Consider the following 23,061-nt stretch of genomic DNA (forward strand, 5'->3'; position numbering starts at 1 on the left):
ACAGAGACACAAGCAGGCCTACGCTATAGTGGCTCAACAGTCAGCCAGCTAGCCTACATCTTGCAGCAATTTAGCAGCATGTGCCCTGTACTGTGTGTGTGTGTGTGTCAGGGTGTGTGATGGTAGGGTTGAGGTTGCTGAGTAGAGTCAGAACATATTGTGGACATGTTAATTACCCTATAATTAGATGTGGTGGTACAGTATTAGTTTGAACACAGGCATGTCAACCTCAGTGACAAGCCAGACGTTCCCACACAGGACCAGGACCCTCATTGGACCAAACCAGCCTCAGGACTGAACACATTCATCTACAGAAACCAGGACTAGAACAGACCAGGCCAGACAGAGAACTGGACACACAGGTCTCGAGGAACCTGTAGCAGGGGAAACCAGGACCAGACCTGGACCATAACTGGGTTAGGGTTCCTTCTTACCCTGTCTCTCTGGAACACAGTCATGTTAGCCAACATTCTATGGTTTGGAGCCAAGCACTGGATTTGAACATGTGGACTGACAACATGACTCATTCCATGTATCTAGTTACTATCTGAGACAGATCTTTAACACACAGTCCTGACGCATTACAGTTTACTTCACTGTGTCTGAGGGGGTTGTTTATCCAAGCTGCAGGACAACACTGCCCCCTAGCTTGCTGTCTTGGAATGAGCCATTCACTGGTTTTCTCCAGTTTGTTTAGCTGTTTGAACTTGTATGACAGAGTGTATGTGTGGCAGAGGATCAGAGTGGTGCTTTCTCTGTCATCTCTGCCTCCAGGATATGACACAGGGCCAGGACAGGAAGCTCTGCTGGGTTTCCATGCCAGCGGGAGGACGAACACAGGGCGGTTAAATTACCCAGAATTCAGCTGGCAGCATATCTGAGAATGCTGTCCATGGCCTGGGAGGATGACAGTCTGGTGACTGGACAGGGTGGGTCTGGAACCTACCAACAGGACAGGGTGGGTCTGGAATGTCAAGAGGACTTCAGAGGGTGGGTGTGGAACCAGGGTTCAAGAGCACCTGGGGCCATGGACGTACTTCAGATACAAGGGGACTATGTGTTGCCTGTGACGAGGATTGCCCCTGCCTAGAATGATGAGGAAAATGTCCGTGTCGTCTGAGGTCAAGTGGCCTATGTCAGCCAAATGTTACCCTGTTGAGGGGACAAGGCGGGAGGTGAGGTGTTGAACTTCTTCACACTACGACCACAGGCAGATAAATAGGCCGTCCCTGACAGCGTATCTGAAACCCCCCCCCCACACACACTAAGATTTGTGGTATCTACAACCATCTAACAACCATAATTCTACCAGATACTTCTGACATTCTAGTTTTAGAGAACAAATGATTCCCACCTGCTCCCACCTACATCAGCGTGAATGGTCTGTCTGTGTGTGTGTTGAAATCCAAGCCTGGCTATTCTTCATTGCTTGGCCGGCCCCCTCTCTGTCATTCTAATGGACTGTTATTGATTGGAGCCCTGGGGCCTTGGCCGGGATTTAAGTACAGACTAATCATCAAGCCTTCGGCACAGGACACACGTGCATACTCACAGATGCACGCACACACACACACACACCAGACTGAGGTAGAGGAGCAGGTTTAGGCTGAGAGGCAAGGGCTTCACAATTTATTAAACTGGACATCAAAGTTATTGGCAAACGAAGACATACACAACCATTTTAGTTTCCATTGCAAAACCAGACAGATTCATCATCCCCTCCCTTTCCCCCCCAACTCCTCCCTTCCTCTCTCTCTCTTCTCTCCTCCCCCCCCCCCCCCCGCCCCCTCCCCTTCGCTCCTCTGTGTCTAACCTCAACCACTCAACCAAGGCCTGCTTTAGTTCCCCCAGGTTTGGTGAGGTTCAGGTGGAGCCTGTCAGTCGGAGGATTCAACATTCTAATGCTACGTTCTGTCAACAATGCTACGTTCTGTCTCCCTACAAAGGAAAGGGAAGCTGGTGACGGATCACCTCCATGAGCCGTCCCCCCCCACACTCTGTAACATCAACGCTGACATTTCTGGAGGGTTTCCGAGGAAACCCTGCAGAACTAGTGCGGTAGTGCGGTGCCACAGCTGTCTGACATCATCAGGGGGACCCGAGGAAGGACAGGGTAAGGTCCTGTGTCCCACACTCAGACTAGGTCTATCAAAGCTCCAACACAAGGCATGCACATGGAGCAGCCCTGGGTTAGAAGGGCAGACTAGCTCAGTTCAGTCAAACATTATGGGTGAAAAGAGACCAATACAGCTCTCAAATACAAACACGAGCAAAAGTACATAATGACATTCACAATTACAAAATCCTGTGGCGTGTGGGGGGGGGGGGAGAGGGCACGACATTGCAGAAAATAGAGCAATGAAACCTATTAATGTTTCACCTCTTAAATAGTACAGTATCTTGGGAGAAAACATGGATCATACGCTTGAATAAAATATTTTTTTATAAATGTTTGTGCTTATAGGAAAATATAGGATAGATTGGTGTAAAAACAGCATGCAAATCATCTTCCTCCCCTGGTGTGCCGAGGTGACTGGTCACACAGCAGGGGGTTCGTCTGGTTGGATGACGTACATTGATAGCAACAACAACAACAACATGGCCACTCTGTCTGTGACACCTGTTCCACCCCGTCCAGTAGGAAACGTCCCCCACCTTCTCCCAGGTTTTGGGATTGGCTGAGAGTCTCATCGACGGTTGCTGTGCATGGTGCCATTGGTATTCTCACTTCAGGAGGTGGTGGTGAGACTGTGCCTTTGTACTGATTGGTTGAGATAGTGTCAGGATAGTAGTGATTGGTTAAGAAAATGGTGGGAAACAGTTTCAGTAGAAAAAGGACATCATTCGCTAAAATGCTGATATGTTATTAGATTGTGTGAGACTGTTGATTGGTAAAGATGCAGGACGTCCCCTGTTCTATGATTGGCTGACAGCTTGGCAGTAGGGTTGATGATTGGTTGGCTGCTCTGTTTGGCGTCCAGTCTTAGCAGCTGCCCTTGGGTGGAGGGCAGGATGACTGAGGATGAGGATTTCAGCAGCTGCCCTTGGTCTGCGCTGGCATCTTGCACATCATCAGGATCTGCTTTAGAGCCTTTTGCACGTCCTCATCCATCTGACCCTGAAGAACACAGACACAGCAGTAGATGGATTGAGGAGTGCATGAATGGATGATAGATGGAGAAGTATATGGACGGGTGGAGGATGGATATATGAGGGAGGCATGGAAGCTCGATGGAGGACGTACCTGGACTGCATATAAGAGGTGCATTCTGTAGACTGACACAATCTCATGGTGCTGCTTCTTCGACTCCTACACATACAGCAACCGGTTAGTCAACCCACAATCGCTGCCAGGTAAAACAGCAGTTAGCTCCTTGTCGCACTGACGGCTAGCTGCTAGCCTATTCATGATGATAATAGTAGCCCCCCACCGCTAGATGTTAGCATGTTCATGAGGATAACAGTAGGAATCAAAACTAGCTGTTAACATGTTCATGAGGATAACAATAGTAATTCAAAACTAGCTGTTAGCATGTTTATGATGATTAAAACAGCACTCACAGCTAGCTGGTACTGGAGCTGTTTAACCTGTTGCTGCACCGTCTCCAGCTGTTGGTTCTGCTGTCTCTTGGGGGTGGAGCTAGAGCTGTAGGACAGCTGTGATAGGCTGTTTAAGGCGTCCTTCAGCTTCCCCACCTCTCTTGACAGGTCATCAATCTGGGAAACAGAAAATCGTTTTCAATTTATGATGATTGATTTATCCATATTTTTTATTCAATGACTGATTTGACACATATACAGCAGAGCCAGATGTCCACCCACATTTACATTACATGTATTCATTTAGGAGACGCCTTTATCCAAAGCGAGCTTTACAAAAGTGCACATAGGTCATTGATCATAACAACGGGCGCGTAGCCAAAACATGAAGCATACATTGTGAAAAAACAAATAAGTGTCAATGGGAGGAACCATAATAGCATGCAGTTAAACAAGTTCCACCCACCCTCTTGTTCTTCTCTCTCTCTGAGCTGACATGGTTCTCAACCAGGTTCTTCAGCTGAGACACCCCATCCTGGGCCTCCGCCAGCCTGGAGCTCAGGACCTGCACCTCCTTCTCCCTGGCCAGGAGCAGCTCCCGCTGCCCCTCCTTCTCCTCCCTCGCCTCCCGGGCCTCCTGCCATGCGGCCGCCGCTTCCAGGGCCATCTCATCCTGCTTGCGCAGGGCCCCCTGGAGGAGCTGCGTCACACGGCCCACCTCGCCCTCCAGGCCCTGCCTCATCTGCTGGTGGTCCAGCCGAGACACCGTGTCGTCAGGGGTGACGTCCTTCTCCACGGTGAGGCGGTTCTGCAACGCGTCCACCTGCAAGGCCCTCTGGGACAGCTGCTGCCTCAGCGAGTCCGACTGGGCCTCCAGCTCTTTGATGGCGTTGCCTAGCGATGCCACCACCTGGGTATGGTCTGCCAGTGACACAGTGCTTTGTGCTTGTCGTTCGGCTTCCTGTCTAAGGATTGTGATCTCTTGCTGGGCAGCAGTGCTCTTCTTCTCTGCCTCGGCCAGGGAGGCCAGCAGTTCTTCCACCCTGCTCCTGAGCGCCTCCTGCAGGTCCTCCTGGTCATGGGGGGGCACTCTCTCAGCCTCAGCCCCGGCCTGGCTGGCTCTGACCTCCTCCAGCTGGCTGCGTGTGGAGCTCAGCTCACTCTTGGTCTCACTGAGAAGCAGGGAGGGACACAAAGTTGACATGGCTGAGCATTAGGGTGGCTCCCCATAACTCGTGAAGAGACTCACCAGGGTTAGGTCTACCTGTGGGGCTGGGTTTGAGGGTTAAGTCTGTATGGCTGGGGTGGTGGGTTAGGTCTACTTGTAGGGCTGGGGCTGAGGGTTAGGTCTACCTGTAGGGTTGAGGGTTAGGTCTACCTGTGGGGCTGGGGTTGAGGGTTAGGTCTACCTATAGGGCTAGGGATGAGGGTTAGGTCTACCTGTAGGGCTGGGGTTGAGGGTTAGGTCTACCTATAGGGCTGGGGCTGAGGGTTAGGTCTACCTGTAAGGCTGGGGCTGAGGGTCAGGTCTACCTGTAGGGCTGGGGCTGAGGGTTAGGTCTACCTGTAGGGCTGGGGTTGAGGGTTAGGTCTACCTGTAGGGCTGGGGTTGAGGGTTACGTCTACCTATAGGGCTGGGGTTGAGGGTTAGGTCTACCTGTAGGGCTGGGGTTGAGGGTCAGGTCTACCTATAGGGCTGAGGCTGAGGGTTAGGTCTACCTGTAAGGCTGGGGCTGAGGGTTAGGTCTACCTATAGGGCTGGGGCTGAGGGTTAGGTCTACCTATAGGGCTGGGGCTGAGGGTTAGGTCTACCTGTAAGGCTGGGGCTGAGGGTTAGGTCTACCTATAGGGCTGGGGCTGAGGGTTAGGTCTACCTATAGGGCTGGGGCTGAGGGTTAGGTCTACCTGTAAGGCTGGGGCTGAGGGTCAGGTCTACCTGTAGGGCTGGGGCTGAGGGTTAGGTCTACCTGTATGAGTGTGAGAGCTCCAGCAGACGAAGCTGCAGGCCAGAGGTCACATTGTTCAGCTCAGTCTTCATCTGCTCAAAGTCCCTGGCTGCCGCCTCCACAGGAACGGTCCCCCTCAGCGCTTCCTGTAACATCCGGATCTCCTCCAGCGCCTCCCTGTACTGCTCGCCTGGCCCCGCCTCCAACGCCTCCTTCAGCCCCGCCTCCAACTCTCTGATTTGCCCCTTCGCCCGCTCTCCCGCAGCAGCTGATTGTTCCAACTGAGCCTTCATTTTTGTCACTTCTTGTTCCAGGCACTTCTGCCTCTTGATCTCTTCCTGCCTAACATCTCCATCTCCTCCCCCTCCTCCTCCTCCTCCTCCCAGCTGTGCCCTCAGCTCCTCCAGCTCCTCCCGGCTCTGGTGGTATCTCTCCTGGGTCTCCGTCAGCTTGGCCTGCAGCTCCGCCAGGCTCCCCAGCACCTCTTCCTCTCGGCCCCTCCCCCTCTCCTCCTCCTCCTCCTCCTCCCTCCCCCTCTCCCCCTCCTCCGCCCCGGGCTGCAGCAGGGCCTGGAGGGAGCGGTTCTCCTGGCGGCTCTCCAGCAGCTTGGTCTGGACGCTCTGCAACGTCTGCCTCAGCAGCCGGATCTCCTCCTCCTGGCCCCCTCGCTCTCCCTCCTCCTCCTCCTCCTCCGCTCCCCCTCTCCTTCCGGCCTTCCCGTCTTCCCCGGGGGGCGTGGCCTGTGTGGCGAGAGGCAGGTCAAAGCCCTCGTGGGTGGAGTGGAAGGAGGAGTTGGAGGCCATGCTGCTGGGCCGTGAGGCCTCTTGCTCCTCGACGACCTGGGGCGAGCGCTTCTACAGCCAGGGGAGAGGGAGGGAGGGAGGGAGGGAGGGAGGGAGGGAGGGAGGGAGGGAGGGAGGGAGGGAGGGAGGGAGGGAGGGAGGGAGGGAGGGAGGGAGGGAGGGAGGGAGGGGAGAGAGAGAGAGGATACATAGAGAGAAAGAGAGATGGACACGTTTAGCCCTGGAGAGTGACGGGAGGAAGGCCTGTCGACCCCTATTATGGTCTGGTCGTCATGGTACCTTGATGATCTGTGCCAGCTGCTGGTTCTCCAGGGACAAAGCAGTGACCCGAGCCTGCAGGTTCTGGACCAGTGCTGAGGCTGCTGATCCACTGACCTCCACCTTCACACACACACACACACACAGGTTAGAATCACATTAAGTAAAGCCCAGTAATATCAGAGGAGGGCCAAGTGGAAGGAGCTACAGGGATGAGTCTCAAGGTGTCCTCATCCACTCTGCATGTTTACACTCGCCCTTAGGAAAGCCCTGCATAGCACTGAGTGTTTCTGAGACACACACACAGACACGCACACACAAACACCCTTCAAAGCTGCCAGGTGCACACGGCTGCAGAGAATGGTTTTCAGGACTCTAACCAACTGTTTACTGACATGTCAGAGCATGCTGAGAACTACAGAAGCAACTAGCACCTCTCTGTTACACCACAAAGACAACATCCCAAAAGAGAGGGGGGGGGAGGGCCCGGGGGGGGCAAAAGAGGGGAGAGACTCGGTAGAAAAACAAAAGAAGCCTTGGAACTGGGCCTTAATATTCTAAGCTTTAGGTTATGCTGTGCTCACCTGGGTCCTGGTGTGTGTGGGGGTTATTATTCAGCCCTATCCAGCAATGCTCACCTGGGCGTGGGTCTCTTCAGGTGCCCCAGCCTGGTCCAGGATCTGCTTGAGGTCCTCAATGGTCTCCAGCAGCATGCTCTTCTCCTCCTGAAGTCTGGCCACATCTCCTCTCAGGGCCATGCCCACACCTCTCAGCTCCTCCTCCTCCTGGGGGAACAGGAGGGAGGTTAGGGGAGGGGAGAATACGGAAAAACAAGAGAGAGAAACAAGGTTGGTAGACAGACAGACAGGTGTTTGAACACAGGAGCTGGGTCTCTGGTCAGACAGACAGGTGAGCTGCCTACCTGGTAGTTGAATCTCTTAGAGGCATTACTCTTGGAGGACACTGGCGTTTGGGAGGGGGTCAGGTAGGGGGGGGAGGCCAGGCCAGGGGTCTGACACACATACAGACACAACAGGTTAGTGAACAGTGTCCAACACTGGGCCATCCAACACTGGGCCGTAGAGAGGCCATCACACAACAGGCAGACAGACAGGCACACTGACAGACAGACATGCAGAGACACATTCAGATTCACAAACAGGTCAGTTCTACGGCAAAAGTCAATCAGGCCAGCAAGCAGACAGACTGACAAATTCACCCAAAGAGACAGAAAATGAAAATACCAATAGAGGCAAACAGAGATAGACAGTTGTGCAGAAAGACAGACACGTGAGCAGACAGACAGGTGGGCAGGAACAGACAGGTGAATAGACACGTGAGCAGACAGACAGACAGACAGACAGGGGAATTGGCAGACAGGTGGGAAGACAGACCAGTGAGCAGAGACAGACCGGTGAATAGACAGACAGGTGAGCAGACAGACAGGTGCGTTTACCTGCAGAGGACTAATAGGAGGTGGGGGTGCTTTTCGTTTTTTTGGTGTGCTTCCGTCATCACTTAACCTAGCTTGACCATGCTGCGGAGTGGGTGGGGGGCAGGTGGGGGAGGGCCAGGTGGGGGAGGAGGGGGGAGCAGGTGGGGGAGGGGCAGGTGGGGGAGGAGAGGGGGGGGCAGCAGGAGACAGAAGAAGATGGATGGGCAGATCAGAAGCTTTAGTCAGGTTAGTCAAAGAGGTTTGTCCTCTGGAAGGTCAGTGATGGCATTTCAGAAGACTAAAGCACAACAGACAACAATATCCCATCCAAGCAGAAACATGAAGCCTCTCAAAGGTGCTTTTATTCAGTCGTTACAGTTCAGGTGGTATTACTCAATCAAAACTACAGTTAAGGTGGAATTACTATATAAATACAATATTGTATTCAATGTTAGTAAATCAACTTAAGCAGTTAAGGTAACATTTGACATGGATATTGGTGGCTGCAGACCTGGATGTGTGTGTGTGTGTGTGTGGGCACGTCTCTTACCTGGGGGGTCAGAGGTGACTTATTATCTGTAAGGAAGAGGACAAGAAAGGAGGAGAGAAAAAAGGAGAAACGAGAACCATTAGAATGACAAGATTTCCCAACTAAACTTAACTTCAAAGGTAGGGCCAGACTCTAGAGGGCGGTCTTGAACTGAGCTGGGATCAGATAGATCATCCACCTCTAGGGGGCAGTGTTCAGCTAATTCAGCTCTTCGACACCCTCAGATGGGACATGTAGAGAAAGGGTAGGAGAGGAGGGGGAGAAAGGTTTTCTCATCAAAGCCATTTCTAAACTCAGTCTCTGGCTCTTCATCCCACTCTCCCTCTCTCCCTTTCTCCCTCTCTCCCTCACCTTCTTCCCTCCTTCAGAAAATGCCAGTGTGTGCTCAAATTAGACTGTTCTCTAGTTGCCTGCCCATCTCGCTGTCCAATCTCACTCCAACTCTATACAAGCTTGTCTCGTTTTGTGTGGTTCACAGTGTAAAGGCCGTTCACACGGAGGACAAGAAACTCGAACTAGAAAGATATTGTTTTAAGAACTGCTTAATATTGAGAAGAATAGGTCCACACCACAACGACAACTATACAGCGGAACAAAATCTTTGGGATTTTTTTTTTTTACCAGCTGATGAACTCTAAAACATTGACAGCCAATCAGAATCCATCCGAATTTAAAGCGCTCGCATATTTCAAATGGCAGATGACTTAGCGGAGAACCTAATCGCCCACGTTGGTGTATATGCAAACATTGTTATCGTCATGGTTATCGTCCTTGGTGTGAACAGGCCTGTAGTGTGTGTTTCTCACCTGGTTCAGAGTGTGTGTGCAGGGCAGCAGTGAGCAGAGATTTGACATGGCTGCTCCCAGACAGCTTGGCGTAGTGCATGACATCATGACCCAGTGAGTCGACAGCACTCAGGTCCGCCCCTCTCTGGACCAGAACCTCTACGGCCGAACCACTGCTGGACTCACTAGCCAGCATCACTGCTGTCCTGGGAGACACACACACATACACACACGCACACACAGCATGATTGTCACCATCATCGATTACCACGTCGAGTGTTTGTGCACGCGAGTCTGACGAATCCCTACCTGCCGTTGTGGTCACATGTGTTGATGTCGGCCCCCCAGTCCAGCAGGACGCTGCACACGTCAGCATGAGCATGTCTGGCTGACAGCAGCAAGGGACTGAGACCCTCCTACACACACACACACGCGTTAGACAGCAACGTCAGAGGCCACTAACTAGCACTCCAGAGAGAGAGGGGGAAAGGGAGATGAGAGATACAGAGGGAAAGAGAGAAAGTGGGGGGAGAGAGTGGGGGAGAAAGACAAAGAGGAAGGAAAAAGAGTGCTTTCCTGTCCAGGGCACTTACACCTCGGGACACTACGTCCTCACAAACGATCCAACACAACAAACTATAGGGGACATGTTACCAATGCTGAGAGGTAGTTCCAAACAATGATATGAAAAACGAAACACTACAGGAATACATGTGTTCCTGTGGCAATTGAGGTTTTAAATAATAATAAGAGGAGAGATGTTTTAGTGTGCAATAGTTAGTTAAATACAAGAAGGGATATGCATGTGTTTGGTGCAGCCTGTCATGATGTTATTAACCGGTACATTTGTTGTGAATTGTTGTGTCTTGTATGTGTTTTTTCTGGACAACTAAATTATATTTATCTGTAAAACAATTTTACCTACGGGTACGAAATAAAGCTACCTTGACGACGTCTAACTTAAAAAATAAAAGCATGTCTCTTCTGCCCCCTCAGCTCATGACCTCTATACTTTGCCCCCTGGTTGATTCAGCAACACACAACAGCAAGTTATAGGACTTAACAGAATCGTAAAAATGATTTGTTTTGTATGCATCTCAAGGAAAGCAATTAGTAAACATTTAGTTGAAGCAACTTTCCTATGGATTACTGTAAAAGTGTTTTTATAAACTTGGTCTATCCCTCTATTAAACGTAAGCATAGCAGGTTGGGTCATTTTTCCTTCACGTTGTACCCGCCCCCCACCCCCCACCCTCGTAAAACTGAGGAAGAACTTTGAAACCTTGTGACAACGGCAAAGAAAAAAAACCTAGCTGATAATGGAGTTGCAGCTTCTTCACCAGTTAGAAGTTGTTTCCCAGTTTCTGTTCTAGCTGCAATACTTTGCGCTGCATTCTCTGTGTTAGTACAGAATCATCATGTCATCTGCATCAATTGTGACTTTCTGGTCAATTTTGCCTTTTGGGCCTATCACATGGGCAGAAAAGAGTCTCTCCTAAAACAGTTTGACTTTTGAAAACTAGAGAACAATCAAAATGCCAGATATCGTCTTAATGATATGGCATCCAAAGGTTGTGCAGTAGTCCTGCAGTAAAGCAGGAAGCCTGGTCCCCCTACTCACACCTCCGGGTACAGGAAGTGACACACTGTTTTAATAGAGCCCTCCATGTCCTAAAAAGGCAGGGTTGTATCACCACGGTGACAGATTCAACCCCAGGCCCGTGGCACATTCCAGCAGTTACCCAGCTACAGACCATAATAACCCAGCAGTCGCCATGGTGACTTGATGATGGACAGGTGAGAGCAGGCTAGACTGAGAACAGCCTCTGTGTGGTCAGAGCTGTGGCAAGGGGGTGAGATGGCTGTTCCTGGTGAACCAGCCGTGGTCACCAGTACTGACGCCAACAGAGGGTGTGGACCAATGAGTACCACGCAGTGGGGAACACAAGCACACACAGATGCACACACCATAACATAGAGATCTGCTACATGATCTGGAGGGCTTGTGTACATGCTTTGCCAGCCTGGGCTCCACTGTGTTCCAGCAGACAGACACCCACACGGTTGCTGAGGAACCAGAGCCCTTTCTGTTTGGGGGCTTTCGTGTTGTGTGTCATTTCCCAGTGGTTTCCTAGCCTCGCAGTATGAAGAATTTACAGAGTAGATGAGGACAGTGGAGATGAAAAAGGTGGGGGGGGGGGGGGGGGTGAGGAGACAGAAAGACAGACAGGCAAACAGACAGACGTTCAAACACAGCCAGTAACCAACCACACTGTGAAACTCCTCCCAGACATTCATGTACATATTTATATATCCCTTGGCTGCACTTAATTCCACTGGTAAAACAAAGGCATCACATTCACAAGCATGTGAATGTGCTACCGTGTGTGTGTGTGTGTTTGCGTGTGTGTAAAACAGAAAAACCACACGTATGGATTGACGTCCTAAAAGCCTCCATTCCCACAACATGGCACGCATATCGACTCGAACGCTAACACACAGGCCCGCAGACACACACCCCCACACACACATTCTCACAGACGGGAAGGTAGGGCACGGGCACATTCCATCAATAACGTATTACATACAGCATCTTGGAGACTGACAGGGCTCTTGTATTCACACAACAGCAGGGCAATTGGAGCACTCCCACTGGCAGCTGAGGGGCAAAGGAAAAGGTCAGTGAGTCTGTGCCTACAGGACACAGACACACAGACACACAGACACACAGACACACAGACACACAGACACACAGTGTGGAACAACGCTCAGGGTCCTCGTTACTGCTCCTACCTGCGTGATGGAGGGGAGTCCTTCCTGAGGCGTCCACAGTATCAACTGCACATTTACTCTGCAACACACATTATTGAGTCATTTATTCATTGAGCAGACGCTCTTATCTTATAAACACATGCACACACTTCATTAGCCCACAGGGAGACCTCACCTTTGCATCTGGAGTTATTACAGTCAGTCAACTCAGGTCCACGCACCCCCCCCACACACACACACACACACACGCACACACTGTCTTTACCTGGACCAGCTTCTTGGCACACTCCTGATGGTTGTGTTTGGCAGCTAGGTGTAGAGCACTGAGACCTGCAGCAGAAACCTGGTTACATATAGCCCTGCTAGGACTACACACAAGACTACAGCAGGCAGATGCAGTATGGGTCATGTGATTCTTAACCTACTAGCCTAATGTTACCAGTGTCAAACCTGTGAAAGAAGCACCACAGATGATAATGCTTCACCTAAACACCAAGACAAGTCAGCCATGGACTAGGCTACTGGTGGTGCATTGTGGGTGATGTAGTTGCAGGAGTGGTTCAGACCTGAGGCATCTGTGATGGACAGGTCTGCTCCATGGGCCAGGAGGACAGACAGACACTCAATCTGGCCCCGTGTCACAGCAACATGGAGGCTGGAGACGACAACCACAACATCAATAACCTTGTGTGTGCATAGATATGTATGTGTGTATGTAACTGCATTCATGTGTGTGTGTGTGTGTGTGTGTGTGTGTGTGTGTGTGTGTGTGTGTGTGTGTGTGTGCGCACGTAAGGACCAGTGAGTCTATGTAGGTCAGTGGTGTCGTGTTTCAGCAGTCAAAGAGGTCAAACATTAACAATGTCCAGAGAGAGAGAGAGAGAGAGACAGAGAGAGAGAGAGAGACAGAGAGAGAGGGAGAGAGAGAGAGAGCAATAGAGAGAGAGAGAGAGAGAGAGAGAGAGAGAGAGAGAGAGAGAGAGAGCAATAGAGAGAGAGAGAGAGAGAGCAATAGAGAGAGAGAGAGAGAGAGAGAGAGAGAGAGAGAGAGAGAGAGAGAAAGAGAGAGCGATAGAGAGAGAGAGAGAGAGAGAGAGAGAGAGAGATAGAGAGAGAGAGAGAGGGAGCGATAGAGAGAGAGAGAGAGAGAGAGAGAGAGAGAGAGAGAGAGAGAGAGAGAGAGAGAGAGAGAGAGAGAGAGAGAGAGAGAGGACTCAAACTGGCCTCCCACTCATGTTAACAGACATGGTGCTGGGTAACCCACTCGTGTTTCTATGGAAGACAGAGGAGGCGTCAACTCTCACTGTCAATACTCACGCAGACTTGCCCTCACTGTCCAGCTTGACAGCGCTAGCCCCCTTCTTGGCCAGCAGGGCGGCCACTTTGTCCACCTCCCCGTGTTCCACTGCAGCCAGCAAGCGCTCGTCATTCTTATTCCACTCATGGGCCTGGGAGGGGGAGGGGCAAACAGGGTGAGGAAGGGATGGAGAGAATGAAACAGAGAGATGGGGACGGGGGAGGAGATGGGTAGAGGAAAGACAAAGGCAGGGCAAAGAGAGGGGAGGGGGGGGGGGGTGGGATGAAGGGAACAAAGAACCCAAGGAGAGAGAAAAGGAGAGAAAAGGAGAGAAAAGAAAAGTCATTTAAAGTTGTGTTCATTTCGGGGCTGTCCAGCTATGACAGGGGCTTCTTACGGGTGATGTGCTCCATCCATCTGCCAGTGTTGCAAGGGCGTCCTGTACTCCTCCACACATCTCCACATGAAGTGGTTTCCATGGGAGACGGGAGCCATGTGCCTGATGTTCCAAGCGGCCAGTTTCACACACTAACACGCAGTCATGCTCCAAACAAAAGGATGGGCGGAACCTGATCCACTCAGGAACACAGACCTCCGTGGTCATGGTCCACGGTCACGGTAATGACTTGTGGCATCGAGGTTTAACTACAGACAATCTCGAGCCCAGCCTCAGGCTAGAACAGGCTAGTCCCTCATGTGGACAAAGGGATTCATATTTCAGACAGAATACTTCCTCGTCCTGGGGGAGCGATTACGGTCCATTTCTTGACCTCGTCATAAACCCCCACCAATAAAGGCTTGTCTGCAGATAGTGATGTATGCCTGAGACACACACACGCAGGAGACTCCAACATGCTGGTGCTCCTGTACTGTAAGCTCCTGCTGCAGCAGCCGACATGCCTCCCTGCCTACGGCACACAGCATTAGGATACTGTGGAGTGTGGACGTGCACCTGGTGACCTCCAGGACACACGCGCACACTTTCTCACACACACACACACAGGCCAGAGAAAGTAGATGAGTAAGGTGTGAGAGGTTGATGTGTGACTATGTTTGGCAGGCAGGGTAATAGGACTCTGCAGAGTGGTAGTTTGGAGCCTGGAATAGCCAGACCACTTATACCAGCACTGCAGCACACAGAGAGGTTAGCGCACAGTGAGAAATATCAAGAGACTTCGTTACAGATAGACAGAAAGAGAGAGGGATTGAGCAGGACTGAGGTAAGAGAGAGGAGAGACAGAGAAAAGTTAGAGAGAAAGAGAACTTGAAAGAGAGAGAGTTGGTGAGAGACAGATTAGCGAGGAAGGCTTGGGACGACGGGTGCACGTGTTGACAGGGAGAGTGTTGAGTAAACAGGGATTAGAGATTAGCAGACACAGAGCCCCAAGAACTGCAGCCTCATATGTTAGCGGCCCACAATGCAAGAGCTAGCTAACCCAGCTAACGTACACAACACTGCGTCAAAGTAGTTTGCCCCGCTAGCGAGCTAGCACAAAGACAACGGTAGCACTGGGAGGTAGGCTAACGCTAACCCCATAGGAGGCACTATACAGGCATGTCCAATACCACAGCAGAGCCTGGCTGACAGGCAGGACGTTAAGAGTTGTATTACTGGACAGGTTTAAATGGAGCGGAATGCTATGTTGCTCTAGTTTCGAGGAGACTGTGGAGAAGGATGGCGTGGGACTCGACCCGACAGCTCGGGTCATCGTGTGATGGAGCGAGAGCTTGACGGAGACAGACGAGCTGATGAGATATTAGCTTCTTGATGAGGAGGCTACGGTAGGATCCTTGTCCCTGGTCTTTCCCCCCCCGGTCTCTCTCCCCTGAGGATCTGTACCAGCTCTCGGTCCAAACAGGAAGAAATTGGTGTTATCTAGCAGGCTGTGCGCCCTAATGAGTGTGAGGGTAGAGACAGACGGGGCACAAACACACTCCACCCTGCTGCCTACATAAACACAAAGGCCTTATCTGAAACTAGCCTTCCTCCAGGCAAAAAGGAAGAAGGGAGAGAAGAGAGGGAAAGAGAGGGGGAGAGAGATAGCTGGGGAAGGGGCTGGTTAGCGGAGAGAGAGAGAGAAAGACATGGGTCTACAGTCTATATTTTTTGTTATGATGTGTTTTCACAAAACCAGTATCAATTCAAATACCCTCCTGTGATATGGTTCAGGACCGAGTCATGATGAAACTATGGTGTAACAGCTATCAACAGCCTAATGGGATGTTATCGTTCGAAATCTCGAATCTCAGCCCCTTTCAACTTCCATTTTAAAAAGCAACTAAATCAGCAAAAGGCTGGGAGAAGAGGGACCATAAAGAAAACAGATATGAATCACCGGGACTCTCATGTGTTGCCAGACTTGTGTCTGTGCGTTTCCTGTCCGCCTCGCATTTCCAACCAAGAAACAAGCACACACACACAGAGAGAGAGAGAGCTCCTCTTCCTTGACCAACACAATGTCGACGGCGTCTGCTTTGTTTAAATCTCTTTCACTGGGAACCAGATCCCCAATGATGCAGTATGCATGTGTGTTGCTGTTGCGAGACACTTGTACAGACAGACAGACAGACAAACAGACAGACAGACAGGGATCCAGGCAGAGAGAAAGGAAGGTAGACACACAGAAAAGGAGGCATGAGAGGTGGAGAGGGGTGTGGGGAGACAGGGAGGGAGGCAGAGATAAAGGGAGGGAGGCACAGAAACAGACAGACAGACATAGCGGGGGAAATTCATGACAGTGCATTCATCAACTCATTTTTGGTGGGATGAGAAACGGAGTGGTTCAGATAAGCAGAGAGAGTGGAGCCCCATTGCCCAGCATGACGCTGCACACTACAGGCTATTTCCTCAGGACAACACGCTGCACACCTAATTGCTTTGGCTCAATAAATAGATTCATTCTGTACAAGGTTGTGACAATGGGAAAGAAAGTTGAATGGGCTAGTGTGTGTGTGTATGTGTGTGTGTGTGTGTGTGTGTGTGTGTGTATGTGTATGTGTGCACATGTTACAATACATACACACTGCTCACACTGCTCACACTAGTACACAAACACATATATATACCTTTCACCGCTCTCTTATCTATTAAGTAAAATTGATATGCAGGTTTAAATAAAAAGAACACACTCTACCCAGCAACAGCTGAATGCGCTTAGGTCTTCTCCAGTTGACTCTTGTTTAACCAGACTCTTGAGACACATCCCATAATAAGGAGTTGCAGGGTTACAGTCACACCATGTGGTTTATATCAGAGATAGACTGGTATGCTACGACACAACAGCACCAGAACAACACAACAGCACCAGAACAACACAACAGCACCAGAACAACACAACAGCACCAGAACAACACAACAGCACCAGAACAACACAATCAGCCCCAGCAGGAGCTATCAGACTGCGGTCTCAGAGTCTCCGTGTGCCTGGTTCTCTAAACCACGACGGTACTTAAGAAAGATGCGTAACGGCACTCAAGAATGATGTGTTGGATCAGATGTTACTGTATTTCCTCCAGGAACACAATGATACTTATTGAGGGACTCGCTGCACTTGTTCGTAACTGATTTAACTGCTTGTACTCGCTGTGAATTATATTATTGTTGCTTGCTTTCCTCCAGCTACACTCAAGCACTTTAGAGGATCATGTTGTTTAATTGAAATGTGTTTAACTACTTGCTCTTCTGATTCCACCCACTGGCACTTATTTGGTTTTCACAATGCATGCTTCAGGTTTTGGCAACCCACAATGTTTTTGGGGCTATCTCGTTGTTTATGGTCATTGACCTATGCACTTTTTGTAAAGCTCTCTCTTGTAAAGCTCTCTGCTAAACGACTAAATGTAAATGTAATGTAAACCTGAGAGCTACACAGACTAGACCTTTCATATTACCAGGGCTTGGAGCAAGAGGGGTGTAAGTGACATTTGGCAAAAATGAGTTTTATATATCATTTTAAAAAGGTCTTGATGAGCTCTATCAACATGGTAAAAGAATGTGGTCTATCGTTTTTACTGTTGTAATAAAGACTGAAGACATAAAGGCGTCGGTGAAAACCTTCAACTGAGATCATCTAGCACATAAACTATAACTTCTCTCTACACATTATCCACAACTCTAACAGTGTATCTGTGTTTCATATAATGAGGAATTATTCCTGTAACAATGTGAGTTTCAGAAAGAGAGAGTGGACATAAGGGTCCTGTAATTCACTGACAAAATATTCCGTTTAATTAGGGTTTTGCATTGCTACGGTCAGCTATCTTCATTTACATATTAGCTAACGAGCCACATTTACATGTAAGCTAACAAGGTGTATTTACATGTCCAGCGTTAATTAGTCAAAAGTTCTTTGAGCAGTGTCTGGTGTGCCGATGGGAACAGACTGGTCCAGATGCAGGGGTAGCGTACAGCGTGAGGTCTGATGCCTTCATTATAAATAACTTACGTTTTACACTTCCTCTTACACAAATAGCATTTCCTGGTCTATAAATACACAACAGTGCAGTGGACCCCAAGGGGAGGAGTCTGTCGAGGAATGCCAGCAAGGAAAACACATATTCCTCTCCCTCTCATGCACACACGGAGAACTAAAGAACATGATCCACATAGGTCCTGGAAGGAGAGGAGGAGAGTTGGAGCTGTAGGTTGACCTTCGTACTGGACCTCCTCCTCTGCTTCCTGGACAGGCCTGCCCTGTCATAACCGAGCCTGGTTGAACTGGACAGACCGACAGCACCCTGCAACCAGGCTGCCGCCAAACAACCCAGCTGGGCCATCCACTAACCTGTACCAGAACACACCAGATCAGGCCAGGCCAGACAAAACTAGACCAGACATGGCCAGAAAAGACCAGATTAAATCAGGCCAGGCCTAGTGGGGGGTGGAGGTGGTGGAGGTAAGATGCCATCACTGCAGATGAACATGCAGTGACTTCTCAGACAGCACTCATCACAATCTCCTCCAGTGAAATCCTCTTAAGCCGAGTACTGATTACAGTAGTATTAATGTCAAGATACGGCAGAATGCAGTCTCAGCCTGGTGATCACAGAGATACAGTAACACATTAACATAGAGCCAGTGATCATTTGACATACAGATGGCTTTAATAACTATCTGCCTGGGTTGGATTGGGAGGTCCCCCCGTGACCAACCCCCAATATTAATCTCTGTCTGATGTTGCTGGTTTAGCGCCCCCCCCCACCCCCCTCCCGACACACAGACACTCCACCGCACCCTGCCCCCAACAATCAATCTGTAACAGGGCACACAGCCAGCAAGTTGAAGGAAAGGGACGGAGAGAGACTGAGAGGGAGAGAGGGAGAAAGAGAGATGCCAGGAAGATATCAGAAAGAGAGATGGTAGAGAGAAAGACAGTGTTATGCGTGTGTGTGGGGGGAGGGGGGGGGAGGGGCTCTGTAAACTATTAAGACAGCTGTGTGTTTGGGAAGAGAAGGGTGGATAATCCAGCACACACACAAATCAGGACACACAGTCTGCAGTCTGGGGGGTTGAGTGTGTGTGTGATGGAACATGCCCAGTGTAATCCGTCTGATCTCAGATGGGTAGCAGGGCATGTGTAGAATTATAGAACAGAACAATAGAAACACAGGCACTAGAAGCAGAGCAGACCGAAGACAGGGACTGGATTACTGTATTGGTGAGTGCAGGGCAGATCATGTTAGCTGGTTTTTGATAGATGAGTCCCGGGCAGACAATGTAGGCTTCTTAGTAGTTTTCTTTTTTGTGAGCGCTGGATGGCTGGGTTCTGATTGGTGAATGCAAGGCAGACAACATAGAACGGTTTCTGATTGGTGTTTGCAAGGCAGCCAGTGTAAACTGTTTTCTGGGAATGTGCTTGGCTAGTGGCCACAGACACACTAGGGAGACTGTAGCACCAACTCTCTATCCTCTCTCTCGTTCTTCTCCTGTGGTCCACGCCATTTCTCCCTCTCCTCGCACCCCACACACAGACTCACACACACACACAGAATAATTCTCCTTCTGTAAAGGAACAAACGGGCACAGTTGCAGCAGTTACCTGCTGTTAATCCCCTACAACAATAAGAACATTGACCAGAGATCCCTCATTGAATTGCTCATCCCAATGTTTCTTCCATTTTTCTCCCTGACCTTTCCTGGTTGCTTTTTCTTGTCTTTCTTGAGGGTTTATTACGTTTTTTTTTTTCTGATATGATTCCAAGTCTGGTCTAAACCCACCATGCCTGCATCAGACCCTGTCAATACAGCCACAGCCATAAATGAGCCGGTTCTATCCGAGTCCTGCCAGCAGGTCAAGCTCCTATTTGTGCCTCCTGCAGCAGGCCAATGAGACCATAAATAACAGGGTTGTAATGGGTTCTAATCCCATCTGAGCATACACCTTAGAGGCCAGCCTGGTAGCCTCTAAAGTGTTTAGCACAACATCACAGGTTCCAGAACAATAACCTAAAGGCCGCTGCGTCTGAGCTGAAGAGTATTTGCATTTGTACACACACACACACACACACACGGTCTAGAGGCATGTTTGAACACTCTTCACGGAGCCAGTGCTTGCTTATTGGCTGACTGGCTTGCTAGCTGGGTGGCTGCACTGTGCTGGCTGTCAGGCTGGTTTTCCGGTGAAGTCCTGAGGGGATTAATGTCTGGTCTGCCAAACACCATGACACAGAGTGAAGGTGGGAGAGGTACAGGGAACAGGGATGGTGAGAGGGCTGTGGGAGAGGGAGTATGGCACAGTGGACACCAACGTGCTGGTAGAATCTCTCTCTGAAACTCACCCTCTGGTGTGTGCTTGAAAAACCTGTGGTGGATCCTGCTCTATGTGGGAGTCAGATGGCTGAGCGGTTAGGGAATTGGGCTGTTCCTCAGAAGGTTGCTGGTTCAATTCTGGCCATGCCAAATGACGTTGTGTCCTTGGGCAAGGCACTTCACCCTACTTGCCTCAGGGGGAATGTCCCTGTACTTACTGTAAGTCGCTCTGGATAAGAGCGTCTGCTAAATGTAAATGTCAGACTGCTAACATCCCAGTTCTCCTGGCTCACACAGCCCAACCACCCTTACAGTACAAGGGCTGCTGGGCCAACGTCTGACTTCATCAAACTATTTATACTGGCATTCCAAGTCTCTCCTCGCCTTAAAGAATGAGACCCTGGCGAAGGGGGTGAATTCCAGCCCCATGACCACTGACACACAGACTTAAAATAGATTCAGGAGGATATTTTCTCTCAGCGGATCTTGATTATTTTATTAAAAGCCCTGTGTAGTATGAGGTTGAAAGCATGCCCCCCCACCCACCCCCCCACCCCAAACACACACATTGTAGACCGGGAAGCCGATTGACAGATTCTATGGAACATGGCCACCATGGTCAATATCTAAAATGACACACACAGGGCCTGTATTGATCAGCCAATAGGAGTCAGGGTCGAAGCTAGAGGGTCTCAATGTACAGGACCTCCTGCCAAGCCCCCCCCCCCCCACACACACACACAGACACAGACACAAGGACAGGTCAAATGCTCTCGTGCTTTGCTACAACTAGTAGGACAGAGTTAAAACTGAAACAAGTGTGTGTGTGTATATGAGTCAGCTTTCAAAAGAAAAGGATAGCGTTTCTAGGCAACCCTCACTTTAAGAACTCCCACATACTATGTTGCCTCTGTATTTCAGTAATAAGCTACTGTTATAGTATGCTATAGCTGTACTATGCACAAGAAACTCCTCTAACACTACTACTGCTGTCATTACATCATCCTTACACTATGACTCATCATTACATTCTACATAATCATCGTTATACTCCCAATACATTCTTCATCTTACTCATTATGACATTTTTCATCATCCTCATTCATTCTTCCTCATCCTCCTTTCACTTTGACCTTTTATCATTATGATCCAACTCTTCCTCCTCCTCACCCCCAACAGCAGCTGTATGATTATGGCCACAGTCACCACTGCAGGCGCGTCATTTCCTGTGGTAAGTCTGCCCGACTTGCAGGCGTGTCACTTCCTGTGGTAAGTCTGCCTGCCTGACCTGACTTCCAACATGTACAGTCCCTCCCATCCAGTATGATTCCCAGACAGCCCAACTCTGTAGTCTGTATGACTCAACAAAAGCAAGTCACAGATCCTATACTGTAGAATGACAGTTTATTTGTCAGTAAGCTCTGCTTTCGGCAGGGAATAAATGAACCAATCAATGAATGAACGTCACCTGTAAACAGTAGCCCTCCAACATCACCATCACCACTACAACAAACATCCCACCACAATCAAATGCAACCCCCAAATTCTCAAATTAAACCATCTCCCTGATACACACACAAACACATGTACACACAAACTAACAACAAACTCAGTAAAAGTTCCTTACATCACTCTTTCTGAACTTGGCTTTGAGGCTCTTCATGGTTGGCCTGGTCCATGCAGTCTTCCAGAGGTCGAGGAGAGCCTGGGGAACAGTCCAGAAGAGTCAGCACTACATTAGTAAACCCTGAATGGAGACTTACCCAGACCACAATAGAGCGAGCTAGTGATGGCCCGCATACAGGGACCTGGGTTATTAGTCGAGAGCATAATTATTCATTTGTATAGGTTAGGTCAGGCTGGATAGATATGGTTGTTCTACTTCATCGTATTATTTTATTTCCATCGCGCTACAAAAATGCTCGTAAAAGAAACCTGCTAAGGCCAACACACTCGAAAAGCAGTTCTTGGATTGCTACTTCTCCGTGACGGGGACTGTTACCGCCGAGAAGGGGAGTACTCCTGCACAGTTCTACTAACCCTGACATTGTCATTAATAAAGAAACATGAAATCTGCTCGGAACTACAGACTAGTTGTTAGAAAATTCCAGCCATGGACGCCAAAGAAAGACATCAGTTAACTGTGGGTGATAGTGTGTGCTACATGATTATCGCCGTTTAACAATGCACGGTTGTCGCAGCGGTCGGCTGCTTTCAAATCACTCAGTTCTTGTCATTGCTGGGATCCTGAGAGTAAAATATCTGGAATATTGATACAGCTCACTGGAACAATAGCGCCAATCAACCTAGATCGCCGACATGAAGTTTGTGAATACAAAGGCATTGTACACTTACCCCTTACAAAGTTGGACTCAAAGAGAAATATGCTGAGCTTGATTGATACCAAACCGTGTTGGCGGAATTAACCGCCGTTACTGAAAGCTTGTGCAAGTACCAATGAATAGAAACGGAGTGATTACGGATAAACTCCAGTATTTCGATGTATGCTAGTGGCCTGGCCCGGCCTGAATACATTAAAAGTTGGGCTATTCAAGTGCCTGTCGCTCGCTCTGGAACTCGGGAGCTCGCTCCCGGATTGTTTCCCTTGTTGAAAGGATGACGTCATTCCTCCACTGCTCCCGTGATCGCTCTCTCTCCGTTCATGTTGTGTGTAGGCTACTCTAAAAGAACATTTCGCTCAAATCACATAATTAATTGATGTTACATGAATACATCGAAGCTTGGCTGTATCTGGTTCCCAGATGCGTCCCAGCGAAGTTTCAGGCCTGTGACGACTTTCACGTTATGTCTGAGTCTGACACAATACAACACTATCACAGTTATTGCCACCGATATATCCAGATCCTAATACGTGGTACAGTTCTCCATCTCATTAAGGAACATTTATGGGAAGTCCGTTTATTATC

At 49.5% G+C, this 23,061-nt stretch overlaps 1 protein-coding gene across 3 annotated transcripts; it reads right to left on the reverse strand.

Moving 5' to 3' along the window:
- Positions 1-1,600: 1,600 nt before the first annotated feature.
- Positions 1,601-22,765, reverse strand: rai14 (retinoic acid induced 14). 3 transcript variants are annotated; one of them, XM_047044992.1, is made up of 19 exons: positions 22,490-22,765; positions 21,762-21,839; positions 13,407-13,537; positions 12,656-12,744; positions 12,355-12,419; positions 12,111-12,168; positions 11,906-11,976; positions 9,627-9,733; positions 9,339-9,523; positions 8,533-8,558; positions 8,004-8,084; positions 7,470-7,559; positions 7,186-7,332; positions 6,569-6,670; positions 5,508-6,337; positions 4,007-4,712; positions 3,562-3,717; positions 3,245-3,310; positions 1,601-3,118 (listed from the first exon to the last, which is right to left on the reverse strand). In XM_047044992.1, exons 2-19 carry the CDS (start codon positions 21,795-21,797, stop codon positions 3,032-3,034), a joined length of 3,033 nt encoding a protein of 1,010 aa, XP_046900948.1. In that variant the 5' UTR covers positions 21,798-21,839; positions 22,490-22,765; the 3' UTR covers positions 1,601-3,031. The 3 variants fall into 3 exon arrangements, with proteins under 3 accessions (XP_046900948.1, XP_046900947.1, XP_046900949.1); XM_047044991.1 differs by having other exon boundaries at positions 5,508-6,340; XM_047044993.1 differs by lacking the exon at positions 8,004-8,084 and having other exon boundaries at positions 5,508-6,340.
- Positions 22,766-23,061: the final 296 nt, after the last annotated feature.

This window comes from Hypomesus transpacificus, chromosome 22 (genome assembly GCF_021917145.1).
Source record: "Hypomesus transpacificus isolate Combined female chromosome 22, fHypTra1, whole genome shotgun sequence".
Taxonomy (NCBI): Eukaryota; Metazoa; Chordata; class Actinopteri; order Osmeriformes; family Osmeridae; genus Hypomesus; species Hypomesus transpacificus.